The 12,815-nt window shown below is 48.2% G+C and overlaps 1 protein-coding gene across 3 annotated transcripts in view; it reads left to right on the forward strand.

Annotated features, from left to right (window-relative positions):
* Positions 1-12,815, forward strand: part of EXOC4 (exocyst complex component 4) — a 294,852-nt gene that overhangs the window by 249,373 nt on the left and 32,664 nt on the right. For 2 of the 3 annotated variants that reach the window (XM_032106112.1, XM_032106115.1), the window contains one exon: positions 4,661-4,839. In XM_032106112.1, coding sequence (XP_031962003.1) covers positions 4,661-4,839 — 179 coding nt within the window. Of the gene's footprint in view, positions 1-1,942; positions 2,142-4,660; positions 4,840-12,815 lie in introns of those variants that run through there. The other variant, XM_032106116.1, reaches the window with a different exon arrangement.

Consider the following 12,815-nt stretch of genomic DNA (forward strand, 5'->3'; position numbering starts at 1 on the left):
AGGGAGGCTGCAGAGGTCTCTCTGTGCAGTCCCTGAGTTGAATTTCATGGAGTCAGTCCTCACCTGCATCTTCGTTTTCACATTTATGCTTCATTTCCTTGCCTGGGAAGCCCTTCCTGGTTCTTCCTGTGATTCCTGAGCCATCAGCATGGGATACCAGAGCTCCAACAGGCACTGCTGGCTGAGTGGAAATTCCTGGTGAAGCAAAAGTGGATGGCCGAGCTCAGCCCAATGCTGGCAGAGCCAACATTTTGATCCTAATATGCATTTTATTCCATTTATTCCATTTTCCTGGCCATTAATTGAAGCATTTTGTGACACTGGATCAGAGGAGCTGAAATGGAAAGCCTATTCCACACTGAATTCCCTGGGAAAAGCTCCTGTGCCGGGACTTTTTTTCAGCCCAGGCTTTAGGACAAAGATCTTTTCTCAGTATCTGTTTGCACAGAGCAGCATCTGTTAAGCCCCAGTTCCCCCCAGTGCTGTGTGAGTGCTCCTGTAGCATTCATTTAAATCATAATAATTGGTCTGGGCCAGATTTAGCCATTGATGGCTCAGAAACTTCCTCCAGGACGGGTGATGGTTGAATAGATCCCTCCTGAAAGCTTCAAAATAAAATTAATTGCTTGTCCGATTTTTTGTCATCCTCTTCCCATTTAAGCAGCCTTTTCCCAGCCTTTTCTCCTAACACAAAGGAACATGATTTCCTCACTGCTGCTGCTTCTTCCTCTTGGCACTGCTGATGGATTGGGAGTAATTCTGCCTGGACACTGCAGTGGAGCCAAAGGGAAGTGGGTCCTGTGGATTCCAGGGGTATGGCTGGGATGGGAGACCTTGGGAGAGCTCATTTCATCATCACTTTAACCTTTAGGATATTTAAAACTTCAGTATTTGATGTTCATGGGCCCTAATCCTTGGCCAGCAGGGCAGGACTATCCATCCCTTGCTGGAAAAAAAGGTTCAACTTTGATGAAATTTGGGAAGACGATCTTTTTGGACATGGAGTTACTCAGCAGCATCCCTTTATGAATATTGGTAAATTAAATAAGTCCTAAAAGTTCACCACCAGTTTTTGTCCCGTGGCCTCAAAGGACATCAATGCACAGCTTTCCCTCCTTCCCGTCTTTCCTGGAACTCATTTGTTTAATTAAAAAGAATCCAAACAAAAAAACCCTTGCAAGAAAGAATCCTCTGCCTACCTGCGGACAGAGATTGATTTTGTTGTCTTAACCCCTCACTATCTCTTGAGTGAGGACATGTCCAAAGGCAGGGAAGGCTCCAGCAGAACTTCCCATGAATATTCCAGTGGGGCTGGGCAGCCAGAGGGACCTGCTGGAGCATTTTAGAGGAGCTCAGCTTGGCGAGGAGAGGAAGGGAAGCAAAGCCCAGCCTCTGCTCCTGGAAGTGGTTTTTGAAGCTCTGGAGGCTGTTTGGCCCTGAGGGCAGTGTGAAACAGGCTGCCCTTATCTCTGTGGAAAGGTGATCCCTCAGCTCCTCACCCTGGCAGATCTGCTGGTGATTAACCCCAAAGGTGTTCCCAGCTCTGCCTTGGAGAGGGAAAAGCAGTGGGAAAAGAGCTTGGATCTGGTGATGCAGAAATTCCTGGGATTTGGAGCAGCTCTGCAGTGAGTGGGGAAAAGGTGCTGTGTCCTGCAGGGAAACCAAGGCTTTGGGAAGCTCAGGAGGTGTCTGGGAATTCACATTCCAGGTTGGGATGAAGGTCACCCCTCCGTGCAAATAATTCTGGTTGTAGAGCTGAGATCCAAACCTGAGCTGTGGGGCTTTTCCTCTCACCTTTGGCTCCCAAGAAGCTCCTGAACGCTGAACTTGGGATCGGGTTCTCGGGCTGAATTTAATGGAGCAATTAAAAAACCCCTTCCCAGCATTTCCAGGTGCCACAGGACTTTTCCTTCCAGTGCTTTTGGGTTTTTAATGACTGCAGGGAGTTCCGGCTGCCTCCTGCTTCTCCTGCTCACTTCAGGATGCTCATCCTCACTTGCTCTGCACCAAAGGGATTGGATATATCCAAGCAACGGAAGGATCCTGCATCAAATCATCCCAAATGGTCAGAATTACCCAACCCCTGCTGTTCATTGGGATCTCTTCCCTTGGTTTAGGATGAGCAATGGAGCTGGGAAGGGGCTGGAGCCCCAGGAGCGGCTGAGGGAGCTGGAAAGGGGCTCAGCCTGGAGCAAAGGAGGCTCAGGGGGGACCTTGTGGCTCTGCACAAGTCCCTGACAGGAGGGGGCAGCCGGGGGGGTCGGGCTCTGCTGCCAGGGAACAGGGACAGGAGGAGAGGGATGATTCTGCACTGCAGGGAGTTGGAAAGGCTCCATGAGCTCTTCTCCAGAGGGTGCTTGGAGGTGATAAACTCAGGAGGTTGGGACAAAGCTCCTGGGACAGGTCACAGCTTGAGTTTCTTCAGCTGTTTCCAAAGGGATCAGGGTGCTGCATATTCCCATTCTGTTAAAAAAGTCTGGGCAAGCCCAGGAAGTGGAATTGGGAAAGAATCCCAGAATCCCAGAATGGTTTGGGTGGGAAGGGACCTTGAAGCCCATCCAGTGCCACCCCTGCCATGGCAGGGACACCTCCCACTATCCCAGGTTGTTCCAAGCCCCAGTGTCCAGCCTGGCCTTGGGCACTGCCAGGGATCCAGGGGCAGCCACAGCTCCTCTACCAGGACAACCCATCCTTCTCTGCCTTGGGGTGGGGGTGATGTTCCCTTGTTCCCCCTCTCTGGGCAGCCAAGGTTTTCCTCAAAAGCTGCATCTCAGGTTGTTCCAGCTGCTCTCTGATGGGTGTTTTTGTAGTGTTGGGCTTGAGGTTTTTCATTCTTTTTATTCACTTTTGCTGTCTCCGTGTTTTTCCCGCCACAGGTCCTTTCCTGAAGCCTTCTTGGGAGGCTTCTCCCTTCCTTTCCCTCTGAGCTCTCCCATTCTCAGCTTTTCTGGCTCTTCCCTTGCTTCTTTCTCTCTGTAGGATAAAAGATCTCCCTCTCCGATCCCTCAGGCTCTGTTTATTATATCCACAATACTTTTAAGGGGTGAAAGGATGGGTTTGTAAGATTGGCAGTGAACTGGAGCCCTTTATTCCCTCTGGGAACACTTTTTTCCCCATCCTGGGACTATAAATCTGAGTTTCCCATATGTGTGAGTCATTTCCCTTTGATGAGAGTCTGCTCCTTTATATGAAAGGAGTTTTTAGACCTTTTCCTACAGGAAAATGTGCCTCATCCCAAGCACAATTGATACCCATCCTGTTACTCTCAGGAGTTTCACCTCAGAGGTGTAAAACCGAGTGAGTTCCTGGATCTTCCCTCCACATCCCAGAAGTTTCCTTCTGCTTTTGCTTGTCTTGTGAAGGCAAAGGAGTTTTGGAGGATTTGGGCTCGATTTGGGGGTTATTTTTGAGGTTCACATAAATTCTGAACCTGGATCCAGGAAGAACCTTCCGTTTCATTAATCCTACAAATGGCATTGTTAATCTCAAAAAGATCTTTTTAAGGGAGGCTATTTTTAATTTTTTGCCTTTAATGACTCCAGTTGAGCAATTTAAAACCATTCGTGGTTGGGGGATGTTTCTGTGGGTTTTTTTGGTTGTTTTTTTTTTTTTCCTAAAGTACCAGAGAATTCCCACAGATCTAGGGATAAAATCTGGAAATAAAAAGACTGGAAAGTGCCACTGCTGGGGTGATTTTGCTGCACTCTTTGGAGCTCTTCTGCTCAGCGGTGATTCCTCATGGTGACCTCAGAAAAGAGCTGATGGTGGAGATTTGCAGAGTTGGATGGAAGTGGAATTCCAATTCCCAACAAAAAGAGCAGCTAATGATGGGAAAAATGTGCTGAGGATCAGGGGAAATGTGCCTCACTTGGAGCCTGGCAGTGAAATGCACCTGGATTCAGCTGGGGGCTCTTGGAATTGGGTGTAGGAGCTGTGTCCTGGCTTTTTCCATTCCAATGATGCCCCAAAAGTCTTGTGGAGTCTCCTCTTCTACCTGCAAAAATCTGAATATTTGCCATGGGAATACTCCTGGGACACAACCAAACAATTCCTTCGTGGAGATGAGGATTGGGAAAGCTAAATCTAGATGGAAAACATGGAATGTGGCAGAAGATCACACCTGGAAAGATTTTTTTCCAGCGTTTTTGGGTTAAACATGTTTCTCTTGGTCATTATTTTTCACCAGGTGGGGTCTCCTTGGAAGTCAAATAATTCATGGATTGATATTCCAAATCATTTATCTGTCATGATCAGCCATTGGGGTTTCACTAGGGATTTGTTTTAATGGATGTGGGGAGAAAAAGGGGATTCAGGGGAAGAGCTGATTTCCAGGGAAAGATGGAAAAGTACGGAAATCCCAGGGAGACACAGGAAGTACCTACAAAGTGTGAATTCCCTGTGGGGTGAGGAGGGGTGGGAGTTGCTTGGGATGGAGTTTGGAACTATGAGGAGTGAGGTGGAATTCCAGGACTGTAAATACAGGGAGAAGGATGGGAAAGACCTCCCTGGGACAGAGGGGATTTTCTCTGGAACTCCCTCAGACAACATCCCCAGGACGGTCCCACAAGGGCCAGTTTGGCCTTCCCTGAGGTGTAACCGAGGCCTCCTCCTCCTGTCCCTGGTTCCACACTCCTGAGGGGGGCTTTGCTTTCCATTTCAGGGCTGCTTTTGGCAAAGAGTCCGAAGTTCTGATTGGGAATTTGGGAGACAAACTGATCCCTCAGCAGGAGATCCTGCGGGACGTCAGCGACCTCAAGGCCTTGGCCAACCTGCACGAGAGCCTGGAGTGGCTGGCAGGACGCACCAAGGCAGCTTTCTCCAGCCTCTCAGCGTCCCAGAGTAAGTAATTCCCGTGGGAAACCTCTGCCTGGGGATTGGAACAGTGTAAATACAGGATTTTAGCAGGAATGAGCACCTTTTGTTCCTGCTTTTCTGTGTCAGAGGGAAGCAGAAAGCGAAGCAGCTTCGTCTCTGTTCCTCCTGGGGGCTGTGGGGACACCAGGGGAGGGCTCCAGGAGCATCACTTCCAACTTGGAAAAGTCTTTCAGCTTTTGAAGGCAAAGGAGTTTTGGAGGATTTGGCCTCAGTTTGGGGGTTATTTTTGAGGATTTTGAGGGGATCCCAGGACTCAGGGGGATGTGGTGAGGGTACAGGGAATTTCTGCAGTTTGGTTTGTGAATCTGGAGCAGAATCCTGGGGGAAGGTGCCCAAGACTGGGGGCAGCTGAGCTCTCCTGGGAGCTGGGAATTGAAAATCAGCTCAGACTTTTTTTTCTGGGAATTCATGAGGGAAATTTGCTGGTGCTGAATAAAATCACAGCGGTTTATCTCCATTAAATCATTGTCCCTTTTAGCAGAGCTTCTCTGGGTGACTGAAATCTCTTCCTGTGGCTTCTAACTCTGGTCTAGAGCAGGACTTTAAACTCCTCACTCAGCTTTCCATGATCAGTTCCTTTGGACCCAGAAGGGTAATTAAGGTTATACAATCAATTAACAATTAAAACCCAAATTACTCCAGGTAGCTTTAATATCCTATAGCCCAGACTTTGATTTCTCAATACCTGGGTGACAACACTTGCTCTGTTCTCGCTTTAGAGGAGTAAGAACAAACAACAAAATTAAACAAAACGCAGTGGGAAATGCTATTAAAGTTCAGTAGCCAAATATTTATTTAGTTACTGGGAGAGTTCTTGGGGCTGAGGATTTATGTTCTAACAGTCAGAGCTGTTAAAATAAAACATCATTTGTAATTCCAGGTCTGGTTGAAACTCGGGTTTTTAAATAAATCAATATTTTCCAGATATTAAAGGGCACGAGCGTGACTTTCAGGCTTTGGAGAGGACGTTCCACGCAGTGGTGAATAAACATATAAAAGCACAGAGAGTAATATTTCACTTGGCAGTGTCCTCCTGACAATAAAAATTCATCTTCCTTTGTAATAACTTCATCCTAAAATGTCTGTACACAAATGCCAGGAGGATCTGGAACAAGGGGAAGAAGGGGCAGTGGTAGGAAATTACAGAGGCTGTCCTGACCTCATGCTTATAAATGAAATTTTGATCTTTAATTCTTTCTCTTTTTCTGCCCCAACAACTTGAGATTCAGTCCTGGTCCCAGTCAGGGCATCATCCAAGGACCAGAATTTTTGGTGCAATGCCAGAAATTCCATAATCCCAATAATTCCATGACATGGAGATGGTGGCCCTGAATCCTGTCCTTGTGGGAAGTCAGCAGCTTTTCCAGCAAAGCTTCCTTGGATGCAAACAGGGAATTTATGAGCACAGCTCTGAATATCCAGAAAGTGGAGCTGCGCAAGTCTGATTTTGGGAAACCCTAAAAAGAGGCGTGACCTGCTGGTGGCTTTGGGGTGAGGCTGTCAAAGGCCCCTTCCCAGAGATAAAAATTCAATAACCTCTGGCTGTGGATGGGCTGCAATTATCCCTCATTTAAACCCAGCCTAGCTAACACAGGGTTTTATCGGGCTGGGCAGTCTCTGCATTGTTCATTATTTGGTGTTTGCTCAGCTGACAGCTCTTCCATGGCTCTTCCCTTATCTGCTCCCCTTCAGAATTGGATTTTTTATTTCCCCAGCCAGTCAGATATGACAAAATCATTTCCTTCTGCTCTTGTCTTTTGAGGGAATATAAACTCTTTTTAACAATAATCATTTAAGGATTAAAGCTGGTGGGAGAAGATGAATTTGCTGAGGAAGTCGAGTCAATTTTAAAGAGATTTTGTAGGAAAATGGAAGTGGGGTTTCCCTTCTTCATCTTCTGTGCTTTGTCAGCTGCAGACAGAACACACCCTCATCCTTTCCCCTTGTGAAGCTCCAGCCTTCTGAGGTTTCCTGAATATTAGAGAAGGAATTACTGTGCACCATGGAGGAGTTGGGACAATCTTCTTAAGATTTTTGACATTTTTAAGACCATTGCTTGCTGTGTGTAGGGAGGAGCATGAAAGATGAGCTGTTGGCGTCTGCAGCTGGAGGTGCCCTTTAAATTCAGCTGCTCTTGGCATCTCGTGACTTCAGATTGTTGTGATCATCAGGGAATGACTGACAGGCTTAAACTCTGTGTTGGGAATTGCTTTGTCATGGAATCATGGAATGGTTTGGGTGGGAAGGGACCTTAAAGATCATCCAGTGTCGCCCCCTGCCTGGGCAGGGACACCTCCCACTGTCCCAGGCTGCTCCCAGCCCCAATGTCCAGCCTGGCCTTGGACACTGCCAGGGATCCAGGGGCAGCCCCAGCTGCTCTGGGAATTCCAGCCCAGCCCCTGCCCACCCTCCCAGCCAGCAATTCCCAATTCCCAATCTCCCATCCAGCCCTGCCCTCTGGCACTGGGAAGCCATTCCCTGGCTCCTGTCCCTCCATGCCTTGGCCCCAGTCCCTCTCCAGCTCTCCTGGAGCCCCTTTAGGCCCTGCAAGGGGCTCTCAGCCCTCCCTGGATCCTTCCCTTCTCCAGGGGAACGTTCCCAGCTCTCCCAGCCTGGCTCCAGAGCAGAGGGGCTCCAGCCCTGGAGCAGCTCCGGGGCCTCTCTGGGCTCTCTCCAGCAGCTCCAGGTCCTGCTGCTGTGTCCCCAGGGCTGGGGCAGCTCTGCAGGTGGGCTCTCACCTGAGGGGCACAGGGACAGGATCCCCCCTCCCCTGCTGGGATCAGCCCAGGACTGGGGGGGTTCTGGGCTGGGGCAGGTCCAGCTCTCACCCCCCAAGACCCCAAATCCTTCTCCCAGGGCTGCTCCTGAGCGACTCCAGCCCATATAAATCAGGATTGTCTTTCTCTTCTAGATGATTTATTGAAATTAAACTTTTTGCATTTGTACCGTGTGTTCATGGCTGTTCCAGCTCGGTAGCTGCTCTTCCCTCAGCTCCTTTGTGTGGAGAAATCTTTATTTGCTCAGTGTGTCACGTTCACCTTCTCTGTGTGGGCCTTGTCTGTGTCATCCTTAATGTAGTAACAGCATTTTAATGCATTTTTCCAGTTGTAACTGGAAAATCAGGCACCAGCCTGAGGAAGGACCTCCTGACCACTGCCTTCTCCACAAAGAGGAAAATCTCTTCAGGAACAGACCCTGAGACCATTCCCCCTCTTCTTTATCCAGGCTGTGGCCACAGCAGGTATTTTCTCCTGTTCACCCCAAATCCAAGGGGATGTGGAAGTTGTTTTCACCTTTTCCTCTGCAGATGGGCAGCTGCTGGTTCAAACTGGTGGTGGACAAAGTCACCTAGATCCTGTTGGTTCAGAGGAGAAGCAGAGGAAAGGAAGGAAAATCTCTTCTTGGCTATTGTATCTGCTTGGCCATGGCTCATGTCCACAGATCATTTTGTCCATCCCACATCTCTTCCCCCACAGAGTCCCAGTCTGGGTGAGCTACGACTTCATTCAAAAGCAGGGGAGGCAAAAATGAGGTTTGCTACAGCTTTTTCCTAAAATCCTGCATTTCTCTGCCACTGCCTGGCTTTATTAACGATAACACCAAGCATTTGCATCTCATTTTCCAGCCACACATCTCAAAATCTGCTTTACAAAGGTTCCTGAGTGCCATTACAGCAGCAAGCCCATCCTGGGCCACTTTGCCCCCAGAGGATCATCAGCCTCCCCTTTGCTTCCCTGAGCCTGGAATGGGCTTTGATGGCTGATCGGGAGCATCCTGCCCCACTCCAGGAATGATGCTTTTAAAATTGCTGCTGGAGCCCCTTTCTGCCACGGGAAGCTGTCATTTCCAGTCACTTTAAGGCCCCTCCAGAGTGGTGCAAAGGGGTTTCAGCACAAATGAAAATCAGGCCCGGTGTGGAGGGGAAATTGCTGCCTTTCATTCTGCAGCCAGGCCACCCAGCAGTGCCGAGCTCAGGCAGGGCTTTGTGTTTAACCCCCTAATGAACTGAATTCAGCTCCTAAATGGGGCTCTATTTCTCTCAAGCTGCAGCTGATTTTTTTCCCCTGTCACTGAACTTGTACCACATCTTGCTGTATTGATTCCTCACGGGGAATGGATTTTTTTTTTTTTTTTTTAAGAGCTCTATTAATAGAAAACCTTATTTAAAAGCCAGATTAAAGACGATCAACACGGGCCTGCCCTGGGGCAGGGGAAGGACTTGGTGAATGCTGTGGCTTTGTTATTGCAACAAAAGTAAATTTCTGACTGCACCAGAAAAAGCTGCCCATTTCCATCAAATGCAAACCATTAAATTAACAAGATAAATCTTGAGTGCTCTGATGATTTGGTGAATATTTTCTGCTTCAATATGACTTAATCTAAATGACAGCTTTTTATTTAAGCTTCATAAATAGTCTTATTTTCCAGTATTTCTTCTTTTCCACTGCCTGAGCAGTTGGGGCTTTTCTGGAAGAGCATAAATCCTGGCCAGCTGCCCTTCCTAAGTGCTCTGACCCTGCTTCATGTGATCATCTCCAATTTGCTGTGCCCCCATGGATGGACCTGCCCTGGGAACAGGAATTAACCTGGCCTGGGAGCTGCTGGGTCAAACTGGTGGTGGACAAAGTCACTCAGATCTCCTTGGTTCAGAGGAGGAGCAGAGGAAAGGAAGGAAAAGCCCTTCTTGGGTATTTTATCTGCTTGGCCATGGCTCATGTCCACAGATCTTCCTCTTGTCCATCCCACAGCTCAGCCTGTTCCTGCTCTGGGATGCTCAAGAGATTCCCAGTGTTCTCCACAGGGTGCTGCAAACCCCTCCACAGAGAGGCCTCTCCCCAGAGAGCTTGGGGTGGTGTTTAATGAAGGAATGAAGGAATGAGATCCCTGCCCGGTCTCCTGGGTTTTCCCAGGTGGGAATGCCCTTGAGCAAAGACAGGGAGCTCTGCCATCCTCACCCAGAGTGATCTGTCAGGTCCAAACTAAACCAGGGGTGATCAGCTGATAATTAATCACCATTTGATTTGTAGCTTTGATAGAACTACAAATGTACGTGGACTTAGCAAAGCTGCAGCAAACAGCTGGGAGAGTTCAGAGCCCCTTGTAGGGCCTCAAGGGGCTCCAGGAGAGCTGCAGAGGGACTGGGGACAAGGGCTGGAGGGCCAGGAGCCAGGGAATGGCTTCCCAGTGCCAGAGGGCAGGGCTGGATGGGAGATTGGGAATTGGGAATTGCTGGCTGGGAGGGTGGGCAGGGGCTGGGCTGGAATTCCCAGAGCAGCTGGGGCTGCCCCTGGATCCCTGGCAGTGCCCAAGGCCAGGCTGGACATTGGGGCTGGGAGCAGCCTGGGACAGTGGGAGGTGTCCCTGCCCGTGGGATTGGAACTGGATGATGTTTAAGGTCCCTTCCAACCCAAACCATTCAGGATTCTATAGCCAAGAGCTGAGCAGAGCAATTCAGGCAGAGAACAAGTGTCCAGCTGGGTCCCTCTTGGCTGAGCTGACTTCTGGAGGACTAAACCCCTGGAAAATTTGGGATGGTGAAGTGTTAAATCATCTTCAAGACCAGCAGGGAACTGCTGAACTCACAGAGATAAAATGCCTGGTTTGGTTTAACTGAGCACGAGGAGATTTTTTTGTTTATTTTAGAATTTTGGCAAGAAAATTTCGTAGCTGGAATATGGCTCTGCTTTGCTGGAGCTCAGAGATAGAACCCACAGTCACCAGTCACCTAAAAGCTCCTGTTTTCCCATCTAAGTGATCTCCTGGTGCCTTCCAGAGCCTGTTTCCCCTCTGGAATGTCTGCAGTGAAGCTTTTCCCATGGATTGCAGCCTTCCCCAGCCTCAGCGCTTTCCATCATATATTTAATGGTTGAGGAAACGAGACGTTGTTTTCCTGGCCCGGCTGCTCATTTATGGGTTGTTGTGGGAGACAACACCAGGGATCTGTCCCGGGATCGATCCGGTGCCGTGGGGTCAGCACTTAACTCACCATCATCATTACGCTAATTACTCTCATTCCATCTTTCCTTCCTCCCACCCACCAGCCTTAAACGCAGGGGATTGTCATGTAAATAAGTGACCTAATTAGCGATGCTTTCAAACCGTTTTCCAGCCGGGTCCCGCGTGAGTAATGCCAGGAAATCGCGGTGTTGTGGGAATGGCTCCAAGGAGCCTGCTGGCCACTCCAGTTGGTTCATTCCATTAAAGTCCTTTTATCTCTCCTGGAGAAAATGATTCTCTGATAGCAAAGATTGAGAGCAGAAAGTCATCCCTGCTCCTCCTTGGCGTGGCAGAGGTGACACCTTGCCCTGCTCTGGAAGGGGTGAAATTATTGTCAAAATTACGGGATTGGGACTCAGAATTACAGCCCGGGTTTGACGTCACCATTGGGTCGCTCTGATCTCACCAGCACTTAAATTCCTATGGGATTTGGGGAAAATCATTCTCAATGACCAGGAATTGTGGAGAAATCAGGCTAAGAGACCGATCAACCTGCTGCTTGTCCCTTTTTCTTTCCCATTCTTCACCCTGAATTTGAGAACTCTTCGTCATTCCCATGGATGTTCCCATTCCCACCTTTCTCTCCTGGACAAGGCTCGTTCATTCGTTGTCTTCCAGACCTCTGGGCTGCTCCTCTTGCTTTGCAAACCAATCTGGTAAAAACAAACAGCCCTCAAGAAACCACTTTTAGCTATAATGGTAAAAAATATATATATCCTTAAGGATCTGTTTCACTGTAGTTATTTTCATTATACTTTTACTCCTGGGAATCAGGACACTGATTAACTTCAGGAATTTTATTCCTTTCTCTTCCAGTAGGTCCAACAGACTGGGAGGTTTAAGGTTCTTTTGGAAATACATCCCTGTCAGGCCCAGAGAAATCCTGCATGAGGTTTTGCAGGCTTTTTTTGGGGAAGGTGCTCAGTATCCTGGAGGCCTCTGGGAAAAGACAGGAAAAGGGGGGTGAAGTTTTGGCTTGCTGAAGATTGATGGAAGTGTCTCCACTGACCTGGGATTTCCCCTGTTTTTAAGCAAAATTTGGCGAAGCACATTGGGAAACACCAAACAGGGGAAAAAAATCCTTTCCAGAACCCAGAAGGAGATGAAAGGACTTTTTAAAATCAAGTCACTTCTGAGATAATAGAAGTCAGCTCAGGAAATAATAATTCTGAGAAGGTCAAGCTCTGGGAAAATTACATTATAAATGACTGAAAACAGGAAAAATTAACACAGAGGAGTTTTGCCAGTTGAGCAAATCCTGGACTTTTTAGGGATATCCTTCCATAGCGAAGTCAACTCTGTTCCTAATCCCGTGTTAGGATCCTGCTCTTCACTCTCCCTGCACGATTTTACTTCATTCAGTGAAAAAACCCCATCTTTTTAGGGAAAAGCACCTGATCTTTGGAGTTTTTTAAATGAACCGAATGGTTTTGGGTGGTTTTCAGGCCTTTTCCAGACTTCAGAGTGCTTAAAGAAAAGTGTGGATCAACCAAACCTTCTCGGGGTTGTAGGATGGAGCTCAAACCTCCCCACACACTTCTTCTGTTGCCGCTGTATTTTATTTAACAGATTCCTTTCCTCCCCAATAATCCTTTTTTTTTTTTTCCCCAAGGCTGCATTTTTGCAGAAAAATGGAAAACAAACCACTTTTTCGAGGAGTTATTGCCTTTGGAAAAGTGCTAATTTCCTGGGGAAATTTATGCCCGGCGGCGGAGGCAGGCGAGGAGCTCCGCAGGCAGCGCTAACGAGACAATTCATTAAGTGCCGAGTGTACACACGCCGTAAAAAAACATTAATTCCCCAAATGAAAAACTAATCGGGTGTTTAGGCTGCTCTTTATCACCAGTGACAGCCTGGGCTCTGCTCATCATTAGTGTTTACCCAGCTGATACGGGCTGCAGCCCTTCCTTATCACCAAAGAGGTCGGGATGCTTTTTTCCAGC

Source organism: Corvus moneduloides, chromosome 4 (genome assembly GCF_009650955.1).
Source record: "Corvus moneduloides isolate bCorMon1 chromosome 4, bCorMon1.pri, whole genome shotgun sequence".
NCBI classification, from domain to species: domain Eukaryota; kingdom Metazoa; phylum Chordata; class Aves; order Passeriformes; family Corvidae; genus Corvus; species Corvus moneduloides.